This window comes from Alligator sinensis, unplaced genomic scaffold (assembly GCF_000455745.1).
Source record: "Alligator sinensis unplaced genomic scaffold, ASM45574v1 scaffold849_1, whole genome shotgun sequence".
Taxonomy (NCBI): Eukaryota; Metazoa; Chordata; order Crocodylia; family Alligatoridae; genus Alligator; species Alligator sinensis.
In genome coordinates this window covers 1,376,295-1,400,677 of record NW_005842271.1, presented here as the reverse complement: position 1 = coordinate 1,400,677, position 24,383 = coordinate 1,376,295, and the positions used below count along the sequence as shown (strand labels likewise).

General features: G+C 47.3%; 1 protein-coding gene across 3 annotated transcripts in view; it reads left to right on the top strand.

The window, feature by feature from the left end:
- LRRC20 (leucine rich repeat containing 20) overlaps window positions 1-24,383 on the top strand; it is a 173,236-nt gene that overhangs the window by 99,338 nt on the left and 49,515 nt on the right. The window contains exon 5 of one of the 3 annotated variants that reach the window (XM_014521924.2): window positions 17,129-18,308. The exons of the other annotated variants lie outside the window; for them this stretch is intronic. Coding sequence (XP_014377410.1) covers window positions 17,129-17,220 — 92 coding nt within the window. The 3' untranslated portion in view covers window positions 17,221-18,308. Of the gene's footprint in view, window positions 1-17,128; window positions 18,309-24,383 lie in introns of those variants that run through there. 3 annotated transcript variants of the gene reach the window in all.

Here is a 24,383-nt window from a genome sequence, read left to right as displayed (position 1 = left end):
GGGGGGGTTGCAGCCACCCTAAATTTCACCATAGCCCGCACCCCACCCCCTTCCCAGTCCTCTCCCTGGCTCTTCCCGGTGTGTGGGTGGAGGTGGGGGTTGAGCCAGGTCTGCGCCTGGCTAAATCTCTAATTGTTTTTGTTGCTCTCTTCTGGATACTTTCCAACTTGTCCATGTCTTGAAATTTTGTGCCCAGAACTGGGCACAGTACTGCTGTTAAGGCCACACCAGTGCTGAAGGTGGGGGTGGGGAGCTGCAGCCAGGGAGCAGAGGGGAGCATAGAGTCCTGCCCAGCCAAGTGAGCATGCTGGGATGCTGGGGGTGTCTGGTTTATCTTAAATCAGCAAGGGGTCTGAGACAGACATTGCATAAACTGGTTTGAGCCAAATCAATTAAGTCTGATAAACCTTGTTGAATGTAGTTTCTCAAACTGGTGTACATGCACTGAGCATCTGTTCTGTTACAGGTTTAAACCAGTTTCTGATCACTTAAACCGGTTTATGTGTAATGTCTGTCCCTAGCCCCTGATTTCTAGAAGAGCTAGGCCTGTGTTCCCTGGGAATTTTTGGGAAGTCTCCCAAGTCTTTTTATTCAAAACAGCTTCAAAGGCATGGCTGGTGAGAAAAGGGAGAGCAAGAACCAGAGGGGCAGCAACTGCCAGGTCCCCAGGGTGCACCACAGCTATCCCTGGGACCTGGGCCTTCTCATCTACAAATGTACAAAATGTGTATTCAGTGCCCTTCACCAAATCCTTGATGAAGAAATTGAACATTAGCAGACCTTAGACAGCCCCAATTGATAGTTCTTCCCAGTTAGACATAAATCCACTAATGATCCACCAGCTGTGCACCCACCTTACATTAGTTTTCTTTTCTTACTTATAAAAAAAGTCATGGGAGATAGTTTCTAAAGGCTTGCTAAAATCAAGATATATAACATCCACTGCTTCCCCCCATTCCACAAAGAGCGTCACCCTGTCATAGAAGGAAGTCAGGTTGATTAAGCATGACTTGCTCTTGACAAATCCAAGATGGCCATTCCTTATCATCTTGTTAGTCTCAAGATATTTAGAACAGGTTCCTCCATAATACACTCCAGTATTTCTATGGGTATCAAGGTTAGACTGACCTGTCTGTAATTCTGTAATATATCATTGTTCCCTCTTTTAAAGATGGGAACTATCTGGGTATAGTTATTGGGAATCTCATAACCTCCATGAGTTCTTAGAAATAATACCCAATGGCTCTGCAATTACCATGGCCAGTTCCTTGAGTACTCTAGGAAATGTGACCCTGCAGGACTTGGGGGAGTTGTTTTGAGTGTTATTTTTAGGTTTTGTATCTTTGTTGGGGAACTGGTTGATAAAAATATAAGAGAGTAGATTATAACTTGTGACCCAGAACCTCTTGTGTGAGACTTGCAGGATAATGTCTTACACAGAAGACCTCTGAGACCTTACAGTTTTATTTTTGAATGATGTTCAGAACATTATGTTTCTGGAAGGTAAATAGAATTTGTTTGATCCTCTTCTGAAGTGTTGCTAACAGGTTTGCATTTCCATTTTTACAGTTTGTTTTCTAGCAGTGCATTAATCAGGACACCAGCATCAAACACATTATCCAGGGAACTGAATTGTCTGACCTTCTGGGGGGAAGAAAATGTCATAAGCAAATAAGTGCTGTCTTGCAACTGTCAGTAATGAATTTCTAAAGAAAAACTAGGACATTCCAGCGTTTTCCTGTTATTATTAAAATGGTACAGAGGTCCACACAAAATGATCTGATCAGTTTTTATATTGGGCCCTGAATGCATTTATAGCAGCAGCAAAGAACTATTGTTTGTTTACACACAGCACTGCATCAGTTCAGATCATCTTTGTTGCCACAGGAGTTAAAAACATTTTTTTTATTAAAAAAAGAAAGTTTAAAGCTTGTCAGAGCTGAATGAACCACCAGAGAAATGATAATAAGGTGCAGTGTTATGACACCTAACTCTTGTGCTTCAGGATATAAGCCACTTGAAGATTTCTTGGAGTAAAGGCTTTCTCAGATAGACATGTTGTTGCATAATTGCCCATCATGGAAGCTTATTTTAGCCTCCTCTGAAAAATATTTGGTAGTTTCTACTGTTGTAGACTGAATAGCAGAATAAATGGAGCATTAAAGCAGACATTGTGAGTATCTCTCCATCACTGCAGCAGAGTGATCTAGCCTGGACAGCTCCAAAACAACCTGTTTCCACTTGCATGTTCCAAATGCAAATATACCCAGGTGAGGCTGTGCCAGGACTATTCTCAGTGGGTGCTCTCAAGTAGGCTAAAGACTGAGACTTCACAGCTGGCTGCAAAGAGAGACCTTGGAGTGTCTGCTTTGGAGCATTCATGTAGCAGAAGGTGTACCCATGACCAAAGTTTGTTACTGCTGCAGTATAAACTTGTTCATAGAGGCTACATCCCAAGAGCTGTCATTCCAGTCCCTTTAACTAAACTCTAATTTTGAAGTCATTATTACAAATATTTATGTAGGTACTTACTACTGGGCTTTGTAGTTGACTCAATCTCACTGAATCCTCTGACTCTCAAGAAAGGCTCTCTTTTTCAAAGTAGACTGACTTATTCTGGCAGATTCTCTTCCTAGGTGAGCAGCCCTCACAAAATGTATTGAATGTTGAAACTAATTCAAAGAGGAATCCTCCAAGGCATGCTAGCTAGAACAAGCCAATAGAATCTGAATTCTAGAAGAAGCTAATTGGATGGGAGGACTCAATCTACAGATGTAGGTTACAACAATTATTTACAGCAGGCTAGGAGAAAATATTCCTGTTTCCTCATTATTATCAGGAAATATTACTGGACTTTGCATAGTTGAATCTGAAGAAACAACAGGAGAGAACTGGCGGCATTGTTGACAGCCCTGTCTTTGGCAAGTAACTGTTTGTTCATTGAACTGTTCTGTTTCCACTTGCCTTTCTGTTGTCTCCCTTACTGAGTAAGTAATGAGAAGAGAAAGTGTTCTTGTACTCCTACTTTCCCCTGTATTATTCCTCCAGGGTATGACCAGTAAGTAGGCTTAGCAAGATTTGGTTTTATTGGTAAACGCTGATAAATGTCGATGTCATCTCATACTCATAGACAAACAAAAAATATTTCCATCATTAATAATCAAAAAGAGAGGGGAAGAACAGAAGGGAATTGCAGGATGGAGTATAGAGGGTTGGTCTCTTTGAACAGGAAAACAGCAGGTGGCCTAATAATTCATCCGTTAAGCAATTAGCCGCTAGTTCGCAGGTGCCCAGAAGCAGGCTGAAGGGAGATGACAGGCTACTTAAACACCTATTTGAAGTCCAGAGGGGAGGTGAGAGTATTTGAGCTAGACTGGAACCAGCAGCTGTGGAGAAAGGCACGTGAAGCAGTGGTGGGGAGTTCCTGATGCCTGAGTGTGGCAGGGCACTGGTAGTGCTGCCACTTTAAGGACAGGGCCAGGGAGGGGCAGGTGCCTGATGAGGATGGCCATTTTAAGGCCCAGCTGCCTGAGCTGAGGGCAGTTGTGATCAGCCAGCAAGGGAGAAACACCTTTCTCCTGAGCTCTGTCAGGAACACCATGGAGGTAAGGGTAAGACTATGGGGATGGCTTGGAGGCCTCATTGATCCTGAGCATGACCTAAAACTGCACCCTGCCAAGGCAGGACGTGGGGCTGTGCAAAATGGCTGTGTTTTGGTTCGGTTTCAGATTCGGCTGTTTTAGAGGACAGTGATTCATTTCAGATCACTGTCCTGTTTCGTTTCAGCTGAATCTGTTTCAGAGATTCAGCTCTGCTGAATCTCTTCCAAATCTGTTTTGAATGGGCTGCAAGGCAAGCTTCGCACAACCCTACTGCCCAGCCGGGTGGGGCTTGGGACTGGGGGCTGAAGAGCCCCAGCAGGGAGCAGGACAGGGCTGTAGGTGGCTCATCCGGGGGAGGGAGAGGGCCACTGCCCTCTGTGTGGGCAAGGAGACCGCCACTCAGATCTCTGATCCCTGTCACACCAGTTCGTGGGGCAGGGAAGCAGCATAAAGCAGTGAGGAAGACTGCTGGTCCCTGCTGCATGACTTGGCTCCACAGGGAGCAGAGATCTGCACTGGGGGTCTCCTCACCGCCACTGCCCACTCCGCAATGCTCCAGATCTCTGCTCCCTGAGGAGCCAGGTCTTGCGGCAGGGCAGTGCTGGTCCCTGCTGTGTGACCTGGCTCCACAGAAAGCTGAGATCCAGGGCTGCATGGGACTGCGGGACTCCTGAACCCTGTGAGCAGGCAAGCAGCTTACACCTGACCTGAGATACACGACTGGTCCATGCTGGGGCCAGGACCCAGAGAGGGGTCAAAAGGGCCAGGGGCCCACCATGATGGATGCCCAGAGAGCAAGAGGCTCGGGATCCCGACTGTCCTGAGACAGGGCTAGGGCCTAAGGGGGAGCCAAAGATCCCAGAGAAGGGACCACAGCTAGTGGGTGAAGGGTATGGCTGAGTTTAGCTGCCTGGGATGCCATCTGTGAGGCTTGGGTGGCAGTGTACAGGTGGAATGGAGATGTGGATATCTCCCTGAACATTGGGGTTCAAAATGGGCAGCCTCCTGCCTGATCAGTATCTTAATATTACTACATCAAGGCATGGCAGGAGAGTGAGGTGGGCAGCTGGCCCATAGACAGGAAGCAGGCTGGTGCTTGCACCGGGCATGAAAGCTTGCCCCTGTCACACTGAGTAGGACAATTCAGCTGCAGAGAATTGGGAAGAGACTGTGGCGAAGCAGCCTACTGGTCAGACATGTTGCCTTCATGCCTGAGCTGCAGCCCAGGGACACTAGGGCTCGTGGCTGGAGAGCCACGGGAGGTCTGGGAAGAAACCAAGAGGAACCAGGGACGCCAAAGGGCCAGAAGACCTGCGACCAAAGGTGGCAAGTGGCTGGGGGGGAGGGGAGGGCGGAGGCCCGTGAGCGCCCGCCGGGTGAGTGCCCGCCGAGAGGCGTAATGACCCTGGAGGCTGCCTCGAAGGGGAACCCCTCCACTGAGGTTCCATTCGAAGTCTTGGCAGGCGAGTTAAGGGGATCCCCAGACATCAGCCAGGGTAGCCTTTGGGGTCCACTCGCAGGCCCGGGACAGACAAGATCGATAGTCCGGGCTAAGGCTGCAAGAGAACGCCTGATAGAGCAGAGGCGGGCACACTGTTGGAACCAGGAGATTTTTACCACACCTTCAACTCTCCTATGAAATATGAACTTTCATTTCTACCCAGAACTTTTACAGTCTTTGCTCTTATGCCTGAAGAAGGGTGCTTGTGCCCAAAAGCTTGCAATTAAAAAAAAATCTAGTTGGTCTAATAAAAAATATCACCTCTACCACAAGTATAAAAAGGGTTGGCTGCCGCACCATGGTATGCCGGTCACTTCTGGACTTCCAGTCCGGCAGCCAACCCTCCTGCAGACTGGCAGCAAACCCTTCGCAGCCCAGTAGCGGGCCACGGCCCAGGGGGTTGGGAACCTCTGATCTAGACCAGGGGCTTGAGCTGCTCAAGAGTATCAAAATCAGAGAGTCTTAAGTCAAAGTCCTAGCCAGTAAGCAGGATCTATATCAAGGGCCAAGGCAACATCAGAAGTCAGGAGCCAAAAAATCCAAAAGTTCCCAAAACTTGGTAACTAGAAATAAGGGGCCAGGCTGGGAGGAGATTGGTACAGCTGCTGCAGGTTGTCAAACATTGAGCAGCCAAAGCCCAAATGAAGGGCCTGGGTTTATCTAAAAATCCCAGGCGGTTCTATGGTCAATGAGCCTGCCCCTTGCTACTGGTGCCACTCTGAAAGAAAGTGGCCCTGATGAGGGTGCAAATTACCTTCTTACAAGATGGCGTTAACACATGGAGAAGCTAATTCATAGTGGGAATACTGAAGATTTACTAATTAGCTATGAGTCAGTGTTCTGCTTTAATAATTGAGTGGGCCTTTTTCCAGCAAATGCCTGTGACAGGGTTTGATCTTTTAGCTCCTTAAGTAGTACACGCTTTTCTTTTTCTTTCATTTTTTTTTTCTTTCTTTTTTGCAGCCTTATTAAAGGTCACAACTGACCTCAGCTGTGCGTAATTCAAGGTGCAGGTAACCCACTTGCTCTTCTCTTTGCTTTCCAAATCAAGAAAAAACTGTCTTTTGTAAAGATAGTTTTTGCCACTTTTAAAAGTCATTATTCCATTATACTGTAATTCATATGGAGTTTGATAGTGCATGGGGCTTATACAGTGTTCTTCCATTAAAGCAATAAGCACCTACTAATAATTTACCATGAGCTAGAGCACAGTGATCACAAATGTGGTGCTGTACCATATAGGACAACAGTGTACAGAGTACCCATACATGACCACCACTGCCTAAGCAGCTGAGATCAGAGTCAGTCTGTGGTATATTGTGTAGAGCAAATAAAGAGACTGTGAATTTGGCTCTGTTTAGCTTGAACCTTGTGCAGAGAAGGTGTGTAATTCTACCAAGTCAGACCTTTCTATTTGTGGTGGTGTTTTATACTCTTTGCAAATGTTTAAATAAGAACTTGGGGTACAAGGCAGTAGGGATTTGGGTCCAATGAGCTTACTTCTTCAGGGAGTGCCTCAAGGGTCCTCAGGCTTCTGGTGATGAGGATATATGGGCAAGGGATATTGATGGGAGGGTGGAGAGGAAAAGGAGGCAGTACCTATGTTGATAAGACCAAATCATGTAAGAAAGACATTCCATAGGCACTCCAAGTGTTTCTCACTATAATATTTTTTTCTAAAAGTCAATGGTAGAGGAGGTGCAGGTATATTTTTCCTAGATCTTCATGGGCTTTTGACATGTTACATGTACTGAAAAAGTTATATAGCTTTTGTTACCTCTCCTAAGCGCTCTGGGTATTGTGCTACTCATCTTCCCTGCCATCAGGTCACTTATTACACATCCTTGTAGCCTTCAGACAAATGGATATTAAGCAATCCAATGCTAAATAAACAAACACATAAAAAAATAGAACTCCCTGAAGTGCCTTGGCACAGTTACTTTTATACCTCACATGAATATTGTACATGGGATACACTGTGACCCACAGTAGAACAGAAATGTGGTACTAGAAGCATAATGGGATGACCAAATGGCAGTGGAGCAAGGGGCAGCATCTTTGCCTGTGCTGTGCTGTACTGTGCTGCTGGTGCCATGGTGCTGCCTGGTCCAGCAGCACAGCTGCTGCTATTTTTGCACCCTCCATCTCTCCCTCAGATTGGTGTCTGACAATGGTGCTCCTGTCAACCCCACTTTCCCTCATTACACTAATGTGTAATTCAAAAGGACACTACAAAGTGAAGAGAGTATACAGTCTGTTCAAAAAAACTCTTACTTCTAATCAACCTCAGAATTATCAGTCATGTTTGACTGAGCACGTAGTAAGTGGTTTTTCTTATCTGGAGTGGAGACAAGGAGGTTTTCAGATAGGGACAAGTACAAATAAAATATAAGAAAATGAGTTCACAAAGAGACACATTCAGTGACTTAGTGAGGCAGGACTGTCTGTCTCTGAGAACCATTACTGATTGTCAACAACCTGAAATGATGCACTGAATTTACACTGGACTTATCCTGAAAAGGAGAAGAATTTATCCAGCCCCTGGGCTGTGAAAAAACAAACAGCAGAGTCTGCTAGTCTGTGAAAACTAGCTCACTTAGCTCCCTGCCAAAACACTGACCTGGCCATCTCTGCAGCACCATCCATTTAACTGTCTCTGCGTGCTTTGGCCATATTCATGATTGTATCCTAGCATCCCTGTTAAGAAAAGAAGTGCTATTTCTAATTAATGACAAAACAAAGCGTTGGGAAATCCATTACCCTGCTAAAGGTCCCAGAGAAGCCAAATGTCAGAGCTAAAATGGAGACCTAGAGACTAGGCTTTTGGTTCCCTAATAACCCCTATATATAGCTCCGCTGCCCTGAATTCCATAAAAAAAGGACTGAATGGTCCCCAAGGGACTTTTCCCAATGCTAATATAGAACTAGAATATTGAGCCCTACACTGCCCCTACTAGCATCCATCTGTGTAGGGATAGATTAAGCGGAAGGGGGAATGCTGGTGTATTTAACACATCTGTAATTTAGGTGGCAAGAAGGCAGGGGCTTCCTTAAGTTAGAACAGTCTTGCCAACTTCCAAAGGAATCTTGTTTCCAAAAGGTGCAAAAACCAGTTTCAACGTACTTTTGCTCCCCATGTCTAGGTTGGACTGTTGTGCTGGGCTTTGAGAGACACTCTTTGAGACAGTTTTGGTCTGCAAGTCTGTGCGGTACCTTCACCACCAGACCATCTTTTCTCTCATAGATTTGGTAGGTACCTCAGGGTCAATGCCACATATGTAGAGATGCCTGTAGCGGAAGGGAGAATGGAAGGAAAGAGGAGAAATTGGCTCTTTTAGCAAGATCCCTGCAACAGCTGTTGTTCTATAGCCTGAGAAGTCTGCACAGGCCCTCTATTCAAGAAGTGAGGTGAAAGTTACAGGTATGGGCTCAACATGTGCTAGAAAGGAGGCATTTAAAAATGCCTCAGTGAGCTCCTATTCTATGAAGGCTAAAAATCTACAGAAGTGTCAAGCTACAAAAGGTCGGGTACCAGGTTGTAGATATCCCGGTTGTAGCCATATTGGTCTAGAGGAAAAAGCAATCCAGACTCATGGTAGGGATGATATTTTTTATTAGACCAACTAGATTTTTGCAAAAAAAATTCTTTAATTGCAACCTTTCAGGCACAAATGGTTCACTGTTATCCAAACACTTATTTCACTTTTTGTAAGGATTTTGATCACATTGAAATGCATGCAAATACAGTTTCTATTTCAGACTTTGCCACATACATTCCCAGTTCCCTCTTGGAACTGTGTGTACCATATTTGAACTTTTGAAATGGACCTATTTTTGAGTTATTGGAAAACAAAAGGGTGTTGGAGCATTTTTCTTAAAATGTATGAACATCATTCTTTTTCCCATCCTTTGGGTATCCCAACCAATGGACTTGATTTTTTTATGTTTCTGAACTTTCACAAACATGTTACAGCTAAGAATGAGAAATTTAACCTGAAACATAAGGCAGATTTTAAGCTATAAATTGAAAACATGGGCTAGAATAGAAACCAATTTACAGTTTTAACTGTATCATTGGGGTTCAGAAGGTAGTTGACAAGAGCAACTTGATATCATATTTTCTAGTCTTAAAATTTAACAAAGGGAGAAAATGTGCAATTCAGTTAGGGTCAGATAAATATCATTCTTGTAAATTCCTCTTGAATGCTAATGACTATAGTGTTCAGACTGTGGGCATTTCAATAATACACTTAAGTTCAAGGAGACTTTGGTAGAGTGGAGAAAGAACAGCCTATAAGAGCTTTAATCTTCATAATTAATGCAGCTAATGCATGGAGGTGCTTAAAGGGAAATGTAGTTTATGGTTGAAATCCCAGGGCTGCTTCTGCTGTGGAATTCCAGAGGATTACCACTGTAGCATTTGGTGGCAGCCTTTGACATACATAGAAAAGAAAGTGTTACATACTCACCAGAGAGGAAAAAGAAGTGAAGAGGAACAGTCCGCAGTGTTCCTCCATCAGTGAGGCAAGGCAGTACTTCATCTGTCTGGGCCAGAATGTCAATGGGGCTTCAGAATTAGGACTATGCTACTTCAAAGATTTTTCTCTTTAAAAAGATTTTAAAAGCAAGAAGCTGCTTGTGGGGTACCTAAAACACTTAGAGCCAGATTGTGCCTGCCTCTTCAACTGTTACACTGGTTGCCAGTGGTCACTAGGAGACATTTACCAGGTGTAGGAGCAGAGTAGCCATCATTTCTACACTGGTTTTAAGAGAGGCAGGCTGGCTAAAAAGCCATTATTTCAGTTGAGTGTCATAAGAGGCTTCTTGCTGGACTGGGGTGCACATGGGCTAATGTAAGAAACTGTTGGTTTAATAAAATACTCCATAGGCACTCTGCAGATTCCTAGCCCTGATCTAAGTTGAACCCAAGGGTTTAATACACTTCATTTTTTCCTTTGGTGCGAGGTATCCCAGAGGCTAGTCATCAAGCATGAATTGCGACACACCCTGAATTCCTGACAAGAAGCCGTGAGCACAGCACATGAGATACTGCAAATCACACCAATTTTTTTATCTTGAAGAACGGTGACAACCAGAAGCTGCTCCTGCAGCAATAGTGTCAGCGTCACTACCGGGTGATGGGCAAATTATTTCTCCCATGCTTCATTATTGTAAGGTGTTGCTTTTTAAATGATAGGGTATTACACTGACAGAATACATGATTGCACAAAACCTGATAGGAAACTCGGGGGAAGAAGGGAAAGTAGCAGGCTTTTAAGTATGCCAGCAATGGGTTGGCTCCAACAGTTATAAGCTGTTGACTAGATGCTAAGATAGAATTTCAGGTTCAGTTGTCAGCCTAGGTTTTTAGGAGATTAATCTGTAGGGTTGGGATCATTACAGAAGAGAGCTTTTGGCTGCCATCAGCCAAAAGCTGATGATATCAGGATAGATATGTACTAATTTACTGCCTGCTTTCTTACCTCACTGGGTGCATCTAACATGTAACACTACATCACCATACTGACACGCTACAATGATGTAGCACGTCACTATGGTGACATAGCGTCAGCAGGCACAAACCATGATGCCAAAGCTATGTCGCTGTAGCATGTCACTAAAGCAAGTGTTAAATGACAGCGGAGTAACAACTGCGCCTTGGGGGGCATGTGTAGATGTGCCCACTGTGTCACAGAGCCCTTATATAGATATAAATCAGCAGCGCTAACAGTTCCTATTCTAGTACTATATTATTGATGATGATCATGAGAGGAAAGAAGGCAACCTGATGTTTGTATACCATACTGAAACCCTAGTGTTGATGGCAGTTACAAAGGTCTCATTTTAAACTATATTTCTGAAAGTGACCGAAGTCACAGCATCAAGATGTAACTTTTCAGAATCCTCTTCCTGCCTCTGTTATGGTTATCAGCAGGGATCTGGGTTTTCTGTTTCCCACAGAAAAACGGAGAAAAGTGTGGATTTCCCTTTTTACCCAACAAAAACGTGGATTCCCCATTTTAACGGAGAAACATGCGGACTTTTGCAAAGAGCTCGCTGCAGGCTGGTAGAGCTCCATTTTGCAAAGGGCTGGGGGGAGTGAGAGGAGGGCGGTAAGACAGGGGGCACCATGTGCATCTGCATGTACGTGTGCACATGGCCGCCAGGCAGCCTGGAGAGCAGCTCCCTGCAGGTAAATCTGGCAGGGAAGGTCGAAGCAGGGATGGAGGCCCCCAGAGGGAGGGAGTTGGGCAGGACTGGGGCTGGGGCTGTTGCCCAGCTGGACAGTGCGTGGGGCTTGGGGCCCAGGGCTGGAACATGCAGCTGCAGGGCCTGGGCGGGGAGCAGGACAGGGCTGCGAACAGCTCAGCCAGAGGGCAGGGGGCTGGCTTCCTGCGGCTGTGTGCACTCCCAGGAGGGCAGCGGGAACCTGCGTCCCCCAGATCTGTGCACAGGGTAGAGGTTGGTGCGAGCTGCCTGCTGCAGGCTTGGGCTCCCCACCCTGCTGCCCTCTCCTGGGGTCTCTGCAGCTCAGCGGGTGGGACCCTGTGTGGCAGGGTGAGCAAGGCCAGGATGAGAAGCCCTGTGTTACTCTGGTGAGGCATCCCCTGCTCATCCAGCAGCAGTGGGGGCAGTGGCATGGGGTTGTGCCCCTTGCTGCTGTGGGGTGGGCAGGTGGCGTGTCACCAGGGCAGTGTGGAGCTTGCAGTGGCAAGGAGCTTCCCTGCCCAGCCCTGCTCTGCCTTGCCATGCTGGGTCCTGCCTGCTGGGCTGTGGAGGCCCCAAGGGATAGCAGCAGGGCAGGGAGCCCAAGCTCACAGCAGGCAGCCCACTCCTGCCCCCACCCCACACAGATCTGGGGGGCCCATGACCCCTCTGCCCCCTGCCCCAGGAGTGCATACAGTAGTGAGGAGCTGCTCCCCCCCACCCAAGCCCCAGCAGGCAGCCTGCACCTGCCCCCACCCCACCACAGGCTCCACTCCAGCTGTGCTGCCCGCAAGGGATGGGGAGCCAGGCGCTGCACTCCACTGCTGCAGCCAGGGATCGGGTGCTGCTGCAGGGGCAGGGAGCTGCAGACCTGGGTCCCTGGCCTCATTGCCCTAGCAGCTGGGGGGCCCTCCAGCAGGGCACCCTTGGAGTAATGGTCACAAACTCCTGGAAGATTGCTTCAGGCATGTTTCAGGCTCAACATTAGGAAAAACTACTTTACAACTAGGGTGTCCAGACTGTGACCATTACTCCTAGTTTTTCCCCAAGGGTGCCGTGGTGAACAGCTGTTCACTGAGCCCTAGATGTACACTTCTGGTGTAGCGCTAAGCTGCTACCAAGTCCCCTCTCAGCCTTCTTGTTTTCAGGCTGAAGAGTCCCAGGTCCCTCAGCTTTTTCTCATATGGCTTGCCATGCAAGTCTCTGATCATATGGTTAGCCCTTCTCTGGACTCTCTCAAGTTTTACCATGTCCTTGTTAAGGTGCAGAGCCCAGACCTGGTCGCAGTACTCCAACTGAGGTCTCACCAATGCTGAGAAGAAATGAGTAGAGCAGGAGAATCTCTTCTTTGCAATGGTTTTTATGGAAATGCATCAGTTGATGCATGTCAGTGTATTGTTGGCCCTGCTGGCTACAGCATCGCACTGCTGGCTCACGTTCATACTGTGGACAATTATTACCCCCAGGTCTGTGGTGGCAGGTGATGGGGGATCTTCAGTCCTGCTGCCTGATGAGAGGCAGCAGTTGCATAAGCCCCCATGTTATGAGTTTTGCCTGTCAGCAGCCAGGGGTGCAGGGCCCCAGAACCATCCTGCAATGATCTCCTTGACAGCTGGCAGGGTTTGTGGCTGCAGCAGGGCCTAGCAGCCAGGCCTGCAGTAGTTTCCCCTCCCCCATACACCAAGACAGACAGTTGCACAAGCACCTACATCACAAGTTTTGTCTGTCAGCAGCTAGAGGTGCAGGGCCCCAGAACCCTTGCACCTATCTTCTCGACAGCTGGCAGGCTTCATGGCCTCAGCAGAGATTACCAGGCCTGCAGCTTTCACCCTGCTGTGCCTTAACACACACAGTGTCACCCATGTCACAAGTTTTGCTTGTCTGCAGCTTGAGGTGCAGTTCCCCCCCAAGCCCCTGCACCTATCTTCTTGAAACTTGGCAGGCTTTGTGGCCTCAGCAGGGGCTAGCATGCTTGCAGTTTTGATCCTGCTGTGGCTTAACACATACCTGTGACACGAGTTTTGCTTTCAGGATTTTGGAGTGCAGTTTCTCCAAATCCCCGGCACCTATCTCCTTGAAACGTGGAAGGCTCTGTGGTCTCAGCAGGGGCTAGCATTCCTGTAGTTTTGACCCTGCTGTGGCTTAACACGTACTCATGACACAAGTTTGGCTCTCAAGACTTTGGGGTGCAGTTTCTCTGAACCCCCAGAACCTTTATGCCCTCAGAAGGGGCTACCATTTCTGCAAGTTTTATCCACATCTGGCCAGAAATGACAAAGTTATAGGCTGTTTCATCCTTCCCCATTATAGCCTATGGGCAAAAGGTCGAAACAGCGAAGCGTTTCAGCTTACCTCATTTTGTTTCTAGGCTGTTTCGACCATATCTGTTTCGTTTCGATTTTGCTGTTTCGACCTTGAAACAGGTCTAAACAAAACTGGTGGTGACATTTCGCATAGCCCTACCACGTATCACACACTCTCATACCTGGCACTCTCCCTTACCCCCAACCCCAGATCCATGAGGTCTCTAGGTAGTACTGTGTGATAGTCAGAGATATGTACGGATGCCCAGGCCAGCTTTAACTGAGTTTGTGACTCACGAGCAGCCTTGCTGTGGCTACATGGAGCTGGAGAAGCAAAGTAAACTAGCTCAGCCTGAGTCAAGTGCTGTCAGCTGTAGTGCTACCGGTATCTGAGTCAGCTTGTTTAATGCAAGGTTGAATATCTCCATGCTTTTGTGACCATAACGTTCTTTGCTGCCACGCATGGTTTCCACAGCTTGGTTGACTTCTCAGTTGAGAGACTGGTTAATGGAAGAGCGTGATGTAGGCTTCACACTGAATTTAGGAACAGCAGTATTGCCATCCAGGTTCCAACCAGTACCAGGTGTTTCAGAAAAAAGATGGAAGAAACCTAGCAAGAGACAATTTTATAAAATAATCTGCACGCAGTGGAAATTACTGAACTGCATCTGTATCTCTGGGTATTTTCATTATCCATATACATTTCTATCCCTTTTCTTAATCCTAAACTCTTAGTTCAGCACTGTTTTGTTGACAGTGAGTTTCAGGTTTTCCTTTAATCTATTAGAGACTTTTTTGCCTCTCTTTTTCACTGAAATTTCTTTTGTTCATGTACTGTGAGAATGAGTACATGGACCAGCTTGCTTAACTCTTCTTTATCACTCATTTTTCTGGTATGTGCCTCTTCATCGCCTCTTTTACGCTGTACCTTGCCAATCTAATTCTACTTATGCAGAATCTTTCCATGCCTATCTCTGTACCACTTTGATCTTTGTTCTCTCTCTAGAGACTAAACCCATATAGCAATTGAGAGCATACTGTCACTGTCTACAACAGTGTTGTAACACTTTCAGCATTACTGTGCCTTTTGATAATATTTTATTCTGATGTTTGCTTGTTAACAAAGCAAATCTCAACACGTTATTTGCAGGTTTTTTCGAGAGTTGTTTCAGTTAGTCTATGACATGTAGAGATATTTCAGTATATTCTTTACAATGTAATTTACCATGCATTTAGCAACGTCAAGGTTTATTATTTCTTTCCAAAGTTCCTCATCATCTGTTAGAAGTGCTCAACCTCTGGCCCACAGGCCAAATGAGGCATACACAGTCATTGCATCTGGCCTGCAGGGTTCCTCCCAGGCTGGGAAAGTTGATGGCAGGGGAGCAGTGACCATTAGTAGAGCCACCCTCCCCCATGTTAGCAAATTCCTAAGCCCCATATGATGGGTCAGAGCCCCCTCCCCCACACAGCTATGTCAAGGCCAGGCTAGACCCCCTACCTCCTGTGAGGCTGGGCTGGGGCCAGGCCATGCTGCCGTCCCCCAAGGTGGCTAGATTGGGACTGGGCCGCACCCCTTTCCTCCAGCAGGACTGGGCTGGGGCCAGACCAAGCCCCCTTCCCTCTACATGACTGGATCAGAACAAGGCTGTCTCCCAAGCCCTTCATGGGGCTGCATGGGGTCCCATCTCATCAACCCCAGGCACTAGATTGGGGCCAACAGCCTGATCCAGGCTGCAGATGGACTGGGGACTGTGCATTTAGCCTATCCAGAAAATAAGTTGAGCACCACTGATCTATGTTTTGGACTAACCTAAATAATTTTATATCAGCTTGCTACCTCACTGGCAGGCTGTTTTTCCAGATTAATTATATTAAGCCTGTGCCTATATATAGTAATATATTGAAGACTGTTTTGATGCAGACATGGCACCTATATTACAGTGGTGTTCTTGCTATGGTGCTGCTACATCCTCCTTTCCCACCCCAGCCTGTCCCTCATCCCCTGACACCTCCATTTCCATTTTCACTGACTGACTTTCTTACCTGCATTGCATGCCAGGCCAACCTCTGGATTCTTTACTATTCCTTCTAACCAGGACCAACTGCAGGCACTTCCTCAGCCTCACAAAGGGGTTTTCAACCCTAAAGCTTCCTAAGATATATTTTTCAAGTACTCCTTTTTTTTTCATAATAAACGTATAGACATAAAAAGACAAGATAAGTTATCACACACCATGATTAACATCATATATCCAACACAACAGCTTTACTTCTTGCTGTCAATTCCTTTATAAAAAGAAAAGCTCAGTGACAGTTCCATTTGGGTACCTTTGATGCTGCTGCTAATGCTACTGGTGTTGTACCAGATAAGTTATTTTACCTGTTACGTAAAGTGGTGGACTGGGCCTGAGGCTGTAGGGGAGGAGGAAGTCTCACTGGGGCACACTGCCGTGTTGTGCAGAGGCCCCAGTGCCAGGAAGGGCACACCTTAACACACACACAGTGTCACCCACCCACATCACAAGTTTTGCCTGTTAACAGCCAGAGATGCAAGGCCCCAGAAGCCAGACTCCCCCAGCACCTATCTCTTTGGCAGCTGGCAGGCTTCGTGGCCTGGCAGGGCCTAGCACCCAGGCCCACAGTAGATTTTACCCCCCTGTGCCCCAAGACAGACACAGTTGCACAAGTACCCATGTCACGAGTTTTGCCTGTCAGCAGCTTGAGGTACAGTTTCACCCAAACCCCTGCACCTATCACCTTGAAACTTGGCAGGATTGATGCTCTCAGCAGAGACTATCACCCTTGCAAGTGTCATCCAAATCAGACATAAAACAAAGTTATAGATATTTCATTGTTTCCCCATTATAACCTATGGCCGAACCTCCAAATCGGCTCTGATGCTTCGGAGCTGATTCGGCTGAATCGAAGCGGAAAACCAATTCAGAGCTCTGAATCTAATCACAAACTGCGAAGAAGATTTTCCTTATATCCAGTCTGAAACCATCTTCTAGGAGTTTATGAACATTGCTCCTGGTTTTCCTCTGGGGTGCTTTGGTGAATAGTTGTTCACCTAGCCCTTAATGCTCTCCCCTGATATATTTGTAAGCTGTTATATTAACATAGAGTTAAGGTTGAGAGAACATGATAAACATTTCAAGAATCAGGCAGTTATCTCCAAAATAGGCATTACAAACTTGGGGTGTTCAGAGCAAAAGATAAATTTAAAAGGGAGATGGAAAGTAACTGTACGGATGTAATATAATAGCTGTATGATTGCATTTGAGACATTTTTATGGTCCTAGCTTAGATTAAACTGATGTTTAATGATTAGCTTTTCTTTCCCATTTCTTTCCCATTTCTTTTTCCTTCTGATTCTACTTAGACCCTATTCTGAGAGCTTAAGAGGCACATTATGACTTCACTCCCTACAAGTGTTAGGAATAATTTGTCTGATTTTAGTAACTAAAATATGTTTTTTCTTTTCATTATTTTATACTTCATTAATCCTCCAGAACTGAAGCAGCTGAGAAAGATCAGACTGAATTCTATCCCAGATGTTGCATCAGAAGCAAAACAGATGATTAAATTCCAATCCCAACAGTAATTGATTGCACCTGTGGAAACACTGACAGCAGTAGACTGTTATGAGTGCCACTAAAGTTATCATGGAGAGCAATCAAGCTACACAGCTATAACTGAGGACTGCATTTATCTAGCAAAACCTCCATTACTGATAACACCATAAAACATAAAGACCCTAGCTTGACTTTCACAGTCTAGTGGCTTCATTCTTGGCTCCCATCAAAATACTGTATTACCCTGCTTCGGACATGCACCAGGCCAAAAGCTCTTAGGTTTTACTACTTCTTGTAGGTGGGTGTTGCCTGGTGTTGGGTCTCTATCAAAATACTATGGTAGGGACATCTGAGAGAGTCAGGAAGGGACAATAAGATTATTATAGGATTGAGAGTAAAACTTATAAGATGCCTTAGTGATTTAGGAGTTTAAGAACTTTGAAAAAATTATCATTAGTCAGTAACTAGATAAAATGACACACTTTGATTCTGACTAGTTGAATAGTCATTGTTTGAAATGATCAGATTTAAGCTGATCCAGCATATGATAAAAGCTCTGATGAAGTAGAGCAAAAGCCAGTGGCTTATTTGAAGGCACTACATAATCACCAAAGGAGCCTCAGTTTCTAACATAATTATCCATAATGCAATCAATACAATATTTCCTTCTAATTGTAATAGACTCTTCAGTCATAATCATCTTAGAAGTTGTTCATCCAAGACAGTCTAGTCTTGTCCTTGATAGATAAGGCAGGCAGAGAAGCTTAGTCAGAAGAGCCAGTTTCCTTTGTACAGTCAGCCTCTGTGGCAGAACACCACCTCTGTCTCTCCCTGAAGTCTGCTATTAGGCAGATGACCAATCTGACAATTTGGTTTCCATGGTCACTGCAGAGGGCAGACACCTCTGGCCCCATCGGCTTCAGGTAACCCTGAGTTGTAACCTGAGCTGGATACATTCCTGAGGGAGGGGGAGACCTGCTCCCTCTCCCTACATGACTGGCCTCACACACCTGGATGTGGGCTTAAACTCCCTGTTGTTCTAAGCAATGTCATCATGACTGGGAGGGGGCTAGAGACCCTGCCAGTTTACCCGGCAATCAGTGATGCATTTCAAATTGGTTGGCTGGCAACCAACAGCTGCTAGCCTTCCTTGAATCAGGTAAATGAGGTTATAAAGTCTATACAGATTAAGGACTGCCCAGGAGGCAGGGCAGCAGCCATGATGAGAACTCTCAGAGAAGCTGGACCATCTGAAACTTGTGCTCTCTCTCTTGAAACTTGTGTTCAATGAACTGCTTGCCTCCGGAGGGAATCTCCACCTGCCTCTGGATGATACTTGTAAGTAAGCTACTTGAGATCTAACTAGATATATAGCTTGTAGTAACTCAGATATGTGATCAAAGGCTACTATGCCACTGTTTGCTCTAAGGTATTTCTCTGATATTGCTCTACCCTGTACCCTATTCTAAACCTACTCCTTGTAACTAATAAAGTCCTCCTCTGTACCTAGTATGGGAGACTTATTGGGAGAGGGTCTAGATTATGCCTTGGGGTCTCCTTGGTCCGGCTGACTAAGACAGACCACCATTTGTGCTTCAGACTGAGGGAAGCACCCCAAGTTCTTGTAGTGGGTCGATGTGGCAGGACACTGTTGGTGCCTGCCACTTTAAGGTCAGAGCCAAAAAGCCAGCAGGTGCTTGATTGAGGCAGCCATTTTAGATCCCTGGCTGCCTATATAATAAGATCAGTTCCCAGCAGGTGAGGCAGCAACATCTCCTGGCTGCAAGGCTGCTGGTATCATCCTGGAGGTAAGGGAGGAGCTGTAGGGGATGGTCTGGAAGCTCCTGGTCCTGGGCATGACCTAAAACCGCACCCTGCTGGGAGTGGGTGGCCTGGTGGGGCTTTCAGTGGCGTAGAACCCCCAGGAAATGCCAGGCCAGTTACCACCCCGGTAAAAGACAAGTCAGGGTGCCTTAACCCCAGCTCCCACAACCGGGTGGGTCACCTACTAGTAGGGCCCAGAGGGCAGGCCCCAGGAGATAGAGTGGGGCTAGAGACTCAGACACCTGATAGAGAGAGTACCCTTGACTGGTCAATGCTGGGGCCAGGACCAGACCGGTTAAAAGGGCCAGGGGTCCACTGCAAGGGACACCCAGAGCTAGGAGGGCTTTGGGTTTCTGACTGGCTTTGGAGGTGGGGCCAGGGCCTGTATGGCCAAAGGTCCCAGGGGGACCACACCTGAGAGGGGAAAATAGTTTCAGGGAGCTAGATAGCCTGAATGAAGGCAGGGTAGGCTGCTGGAATGGAGGGATCTTAGAGGGGTCCTGATAGGAGAAGTCTGGGGCCCAGTGTGGGGCCAGCAACTGTAAGAACTATGGATGCCATCTGTGAGGCATGGGCTGCAGTGTAGGGAGGTACAGAGCCACAGATAGCACCCCCTGGCATCGGGGCAAAAAATGTGCAGCCTCCCACCTAATTAAGATCCTTAATTAATTAACAACAAGGCATGGCAGGAGGGAAGGCAGGTGGCTGGCTCAGAAACAGGTGAGTGGGCCAAAGGCAAATCGACCCAGAGGAGGCCCCCTGTTACAGTTGAGTACCCCTCAAGAACTACTAGGCCTGTGTTTCCCAGAGGGCACAGGGCCAAGACCAGTCCAGACTGGGTGGTGGCGGCATTATCCCCAGGCTTGCGGGTGTGCTTCAGGAATTGGGTCGGCTGGATGTGAGGCACCCCCAGGGAGGCACTCAGAGCCTGGAAGATGGTCGGGTGGCTCAACACAGGAGCACCCCCTACTGGCCCACCACAGCCTCAACTAGGGATGTGAATGGTTAAACAATTAATCGTTTAACCAGTAAACCCAGTGATAACTGGTTATAGCTTACTGGTTATTGTTTAGCATAGGGTGGGGCACAGTCCAGTGCAGAAGGGAAGCCATGTGGTGCCCCAGTAGGAACCATAAGGCAGCAGGGCAGGTGGGAAGGAGGGAGGAGTGGGGAGGGAGGACAAATACCTATATCTAGGCTCTGCAGACCCCAGTGCAGCTGCTTGCAGCCTCCCCACTGCCTGCCATGAGCAGTCCGGGCTCTGGGCAAGACCACTCATCACAAGCCCAGGCTGCTCATGGCAGGCAGCAGGGAGGCCGTGGAGCCTAGCTATTAGGTACTAGCCTCCTCTCCCACCCCCTCCCCCTTATTCTGCAGTTCACAAGGAAAGCAGCTTAGCTCCCTCTCTGGGGAAAGTGGTTGTGGCACCTTCTGTTGCTGCAGCTGCTGCTGCTGACAGCACCTGTACACATTCCCTGTCCAGACCCAGAGTGACCATAAGACCTGGCAGGGGCAAGGTGGAGGTAAGGCGGTGCAGTCACTCCCCTGAAGCATGGGGCTCTGCCCCATGGTGCATCCCACCCACCTGCCCCATCTGCACCTGAGCCTGGAGAGGACTCACCTGCCTAGTTCATTGTGAGGTGTAGCCCTGTGGAGCCAGGGCCCCAAGTAGCTGCTGAGTCCCTGTTGTACCTCAGAGGGCTGGAAGCACCCTGCTGGTGCTGGTCTGGGCAGGGGCACCCCTCAGGTCAGGCCAGAGCAGCCTCATGTGGGCCAGGCCAGGCTTTGCCATACAAATTAATCAGTTAACCATTGTAATTACAAGAAGTTAAATAGTTATTTTTTAATTGGTATTTACATACCTAGCCTCAACATATAACTTCTGTTGTATAATATACTGAAGGGAGAGGTTTATCATATCTATAAATCCTATAGGAATGATTTCTGTCAACCAGAAATGGAGGCTGTCATGTCAGGCTTCTTCAGGAATATAGGAGGGAGTAGATTTATCAGTCTCCCTGTACCCTTTGGCTTTATCCTGGTTCTGCTAGCAGCTAAGCACCACAAGAAACCTGAGAGCTGTCCATGAGTCCAAGCAACAGCTTTGGGGCTCAGTCAGTACATAAACAGGCTAGGATACTCATCTGGCACCCTACCCTATAATCCCATGTGCAATGGAATATGTAGACAGAGAGGTATGAGGGAAAAGAACTAATTCTCATTTCTCATCAATGGATAACACTTTCTTAACACAAATGATCCCCACTTGCTCTGAGAGGCACCAGAGAATGGGTCACAAGAGTTTATGCTACATACTTTTTCAAAATGGAGCCAGCTTTGACCTCTTCTAAGGTGAGAATCTTGTACAGTCTACACAAAGTTTAGTTTAGAACTATTGTTTCAGTTGGAATCTCAGTTCTGATTAGTTTCAGGGTACTTGGCACATCTCCTTAAAAAGCAAGTTACTACCAAAAATGTCACTGACTCAACATTAGCCATAAGCATCACAAGCCATGAAATGTAAGACTCGGGCCATGCACATTCAGTTGCACTGCTGTCCGAGAAGAAACCATAAGTATACAGATGTTCAAGATTTTTTTCCCCAGAGCAAAAAATGGCTGCCCCAGGAGAAAAATCGAGCAAAACACTGGCTTGCATCCATAGATGCTTCTCAAGCAAATCCCAGGACGTCATTCTCCCGTTGTACTCGGCCTTGGTGAGGCCACAGCTGGAGTACTGCATCCAGTTTTGGGCTCCACAATTCAAAAAGGATGTGGAGAAGTTTGAGAGAGTCCACGCACATGATCAGAGGTCAGGAAATCAGACCTTATGATGAGAGGCTGAGAGCCATAAGACTTTTCAGCCTGGAAAAGTGCTGGCTCAGGGGTGACCTGATAGCCACCTATAAGTTTATAAGGGGTGTTCACCAAGACCTGGGGGAACATTTGCTCACCAGAACACCGCAAGGGATGACAAAGTTGAGCGGTTATAAACTCCTGCAAGACCGTTTCAGGCTGGACATAAGGAAGAACTTCTTTACTGTCCAAGCCCCCAAGGTGTGGAATGGCCTGCTGCCGGACATGGTTCAAGCACCTACTTTAAATGCCTTCAAGAGAAACCTGGATGTTTTTCTTGCTGGGATCCTATGACCCCATCTGACTTCCTGCCTCTGGGCAGGGGGCTGGACTGGATGATCTTCTGAGGTCCCGTCCAACCCTAATGTCTATGAAATCTATGAAAAATAACCTGGGAACAACCAGGGTTAAATCACTTCCTGGAGAGTTTCTCCCGGAGTCTCTCTGTATATATTCTCTTCTGAGCCACAGCATAGCTCTTCAGCATCCCAGGGTGCTTTGCTGTCCCAGCCTTGCCCTGCAAGGAAGAACCTGTTGCTTGTTGGACTGTTTCTCCAGCCAAACAGGGAGCAGAACATGCCCCCTTCACAATTCCCACAATGTGCTGCAGGAAGACACAGGCTAAACCCTGGGCAGCCTGGGGTAGCCAGTCAGGGCTAACCTGTGCATTGTTGCCATCTGTCCCCAGGGAAACTGAGGGAGCTTGCAAAGAAAGCTGAGATGTGTGCACAGGGGCCCTCTGGTAGCACAGAATCAGCACTATAAGTGCTTTGCTCTTTAGCGACTCAGCATTTGAATATCTGCTCAGATGTCTCTGGGTAAGGTTTTCTATCAGGAAAACAAACTCAGAATAATTCTCCCAGATCATCTGAATGTGTACAGAGCCTGAGAGAGAGCCTGGAAACATGGAACAGATCTCAGTAACTTGCAGAAGGTCGCTGTGACAGGCTACTGCCACAGTATCATGGGCATGCCTTGCACACCTAGCTACATCACACCACCCACTCGCTCACCACAACTTGATGATCAGATAATGACTCTACTCACCTGTAGACGCTCCAGTGTTTTCTTGTGGGCTGGATGTGACTATAGTGGTGCATCTTCTATGGGGCTCATCCTCTCCTACACCCCACCCCTTTCCACTCAGGTGATATTTGCTGTTGTTGGGATGTCGGAGGCGTTCACCACGTGACTTGTCTCATGGTATTAGGCTGAAGCTGATATCCTTTAGGGGTCCTCTTCCCCCGCTCATGCTAATATAGGGCTCAGAAATAATGTTAACCAAATTGATAAGACAAACTCAAAATAGCTCAGCCTGGTGATCAGGCAGGGCACCAGTGCTTCTCTGCCCTGAGCCTCTTCCCCTTTTTTGGGGTGAAAGTTTGAACTCTATGTTCCCTTACTGTCTTTGTCAGGCCTCTTTGGCCTTCAGGACGGTGCCCTCTCCACGTGGACCTTCTCCAAGTCGGCACTGGGCCAGGTATGGCTTCACCTAAGGTTGGCTATCATCACACCCCTGTGAGGCCTGTGACTCCTCCCAGCGACCTGCTGGTGAATCCCCAGTCCATGGGTCTCTGGTGGGCCCATGCAGTTCAGGCATGGCTTCTGGGAGCCTTTCTCTGGTTACCCCTTGTGGGTGGTCCCTGGGTACCTGTAGCTGGAATGGATGAGCTAGGACTGCTTGCTTGCACTAAACACCTATGACTTAGTGGGGCTAACGGAAACCTGGTGGGATTCATCCCACGACTGGGCAGTACATATTGAGGGCTATAGATTGTACAGAAAGGACAGGGTGGGGAAAAAAGGGGGAGGGGTTGCGCTCTATGTCAATGAGCAATATACATCAACCCTCATCAAGACGGAATCCAAGGATGAGGAAGTAGAAGGATTGTGGGTTAGGCTACATGGGGGGCAAGGAGAAGGGGTTTGGTGGTAGGGGTCTGCTACAGACCCCCACATCAAGGGGAAGAAATAGATTCGGGGCTCCTGAGGCAACTCGCGGAGACCATAAAAGCTAAAGAGGCGGTAGTCATGGGGGACCTAAACTACCCGGACATCTGCTGGGAGTCACAGACAGCAAAGTCCCACCGCTCACGCAGGTTTCTAACCTGTGTACAGGACCTCCACCTGACACAGGAGGTACACGGTCCCACTAGGGGGAATGTCATACTGGATCTGGTATTGGCAATGGGGGATGACATGGTAGGGGACCTACAGATCAGTAGCCATCTGGGGGACAGTGATCACCTAATAATAGAATTCTTTATAAAACGTCGAGTGGGTAAGGTAAGTAGTAGGGTGAAAGTGCTAGACTTTAGGAAAGCTGATTTCAATGAACTCAGGCGATTAGTCAAGGACGCACTGCAGAGTAGGAGTTTTGAAGTGATGGGAGCCCAAGAAGGGTGGCTGTGCCTTAAGGAAATAATCCTTTGGGCACAAAGGGAGATAATCCTGATGCGAGGAAAAAGAGGGAAAGGGCCAGGAGGCTTCCTTGGCTGACCAGAGAAATCCAG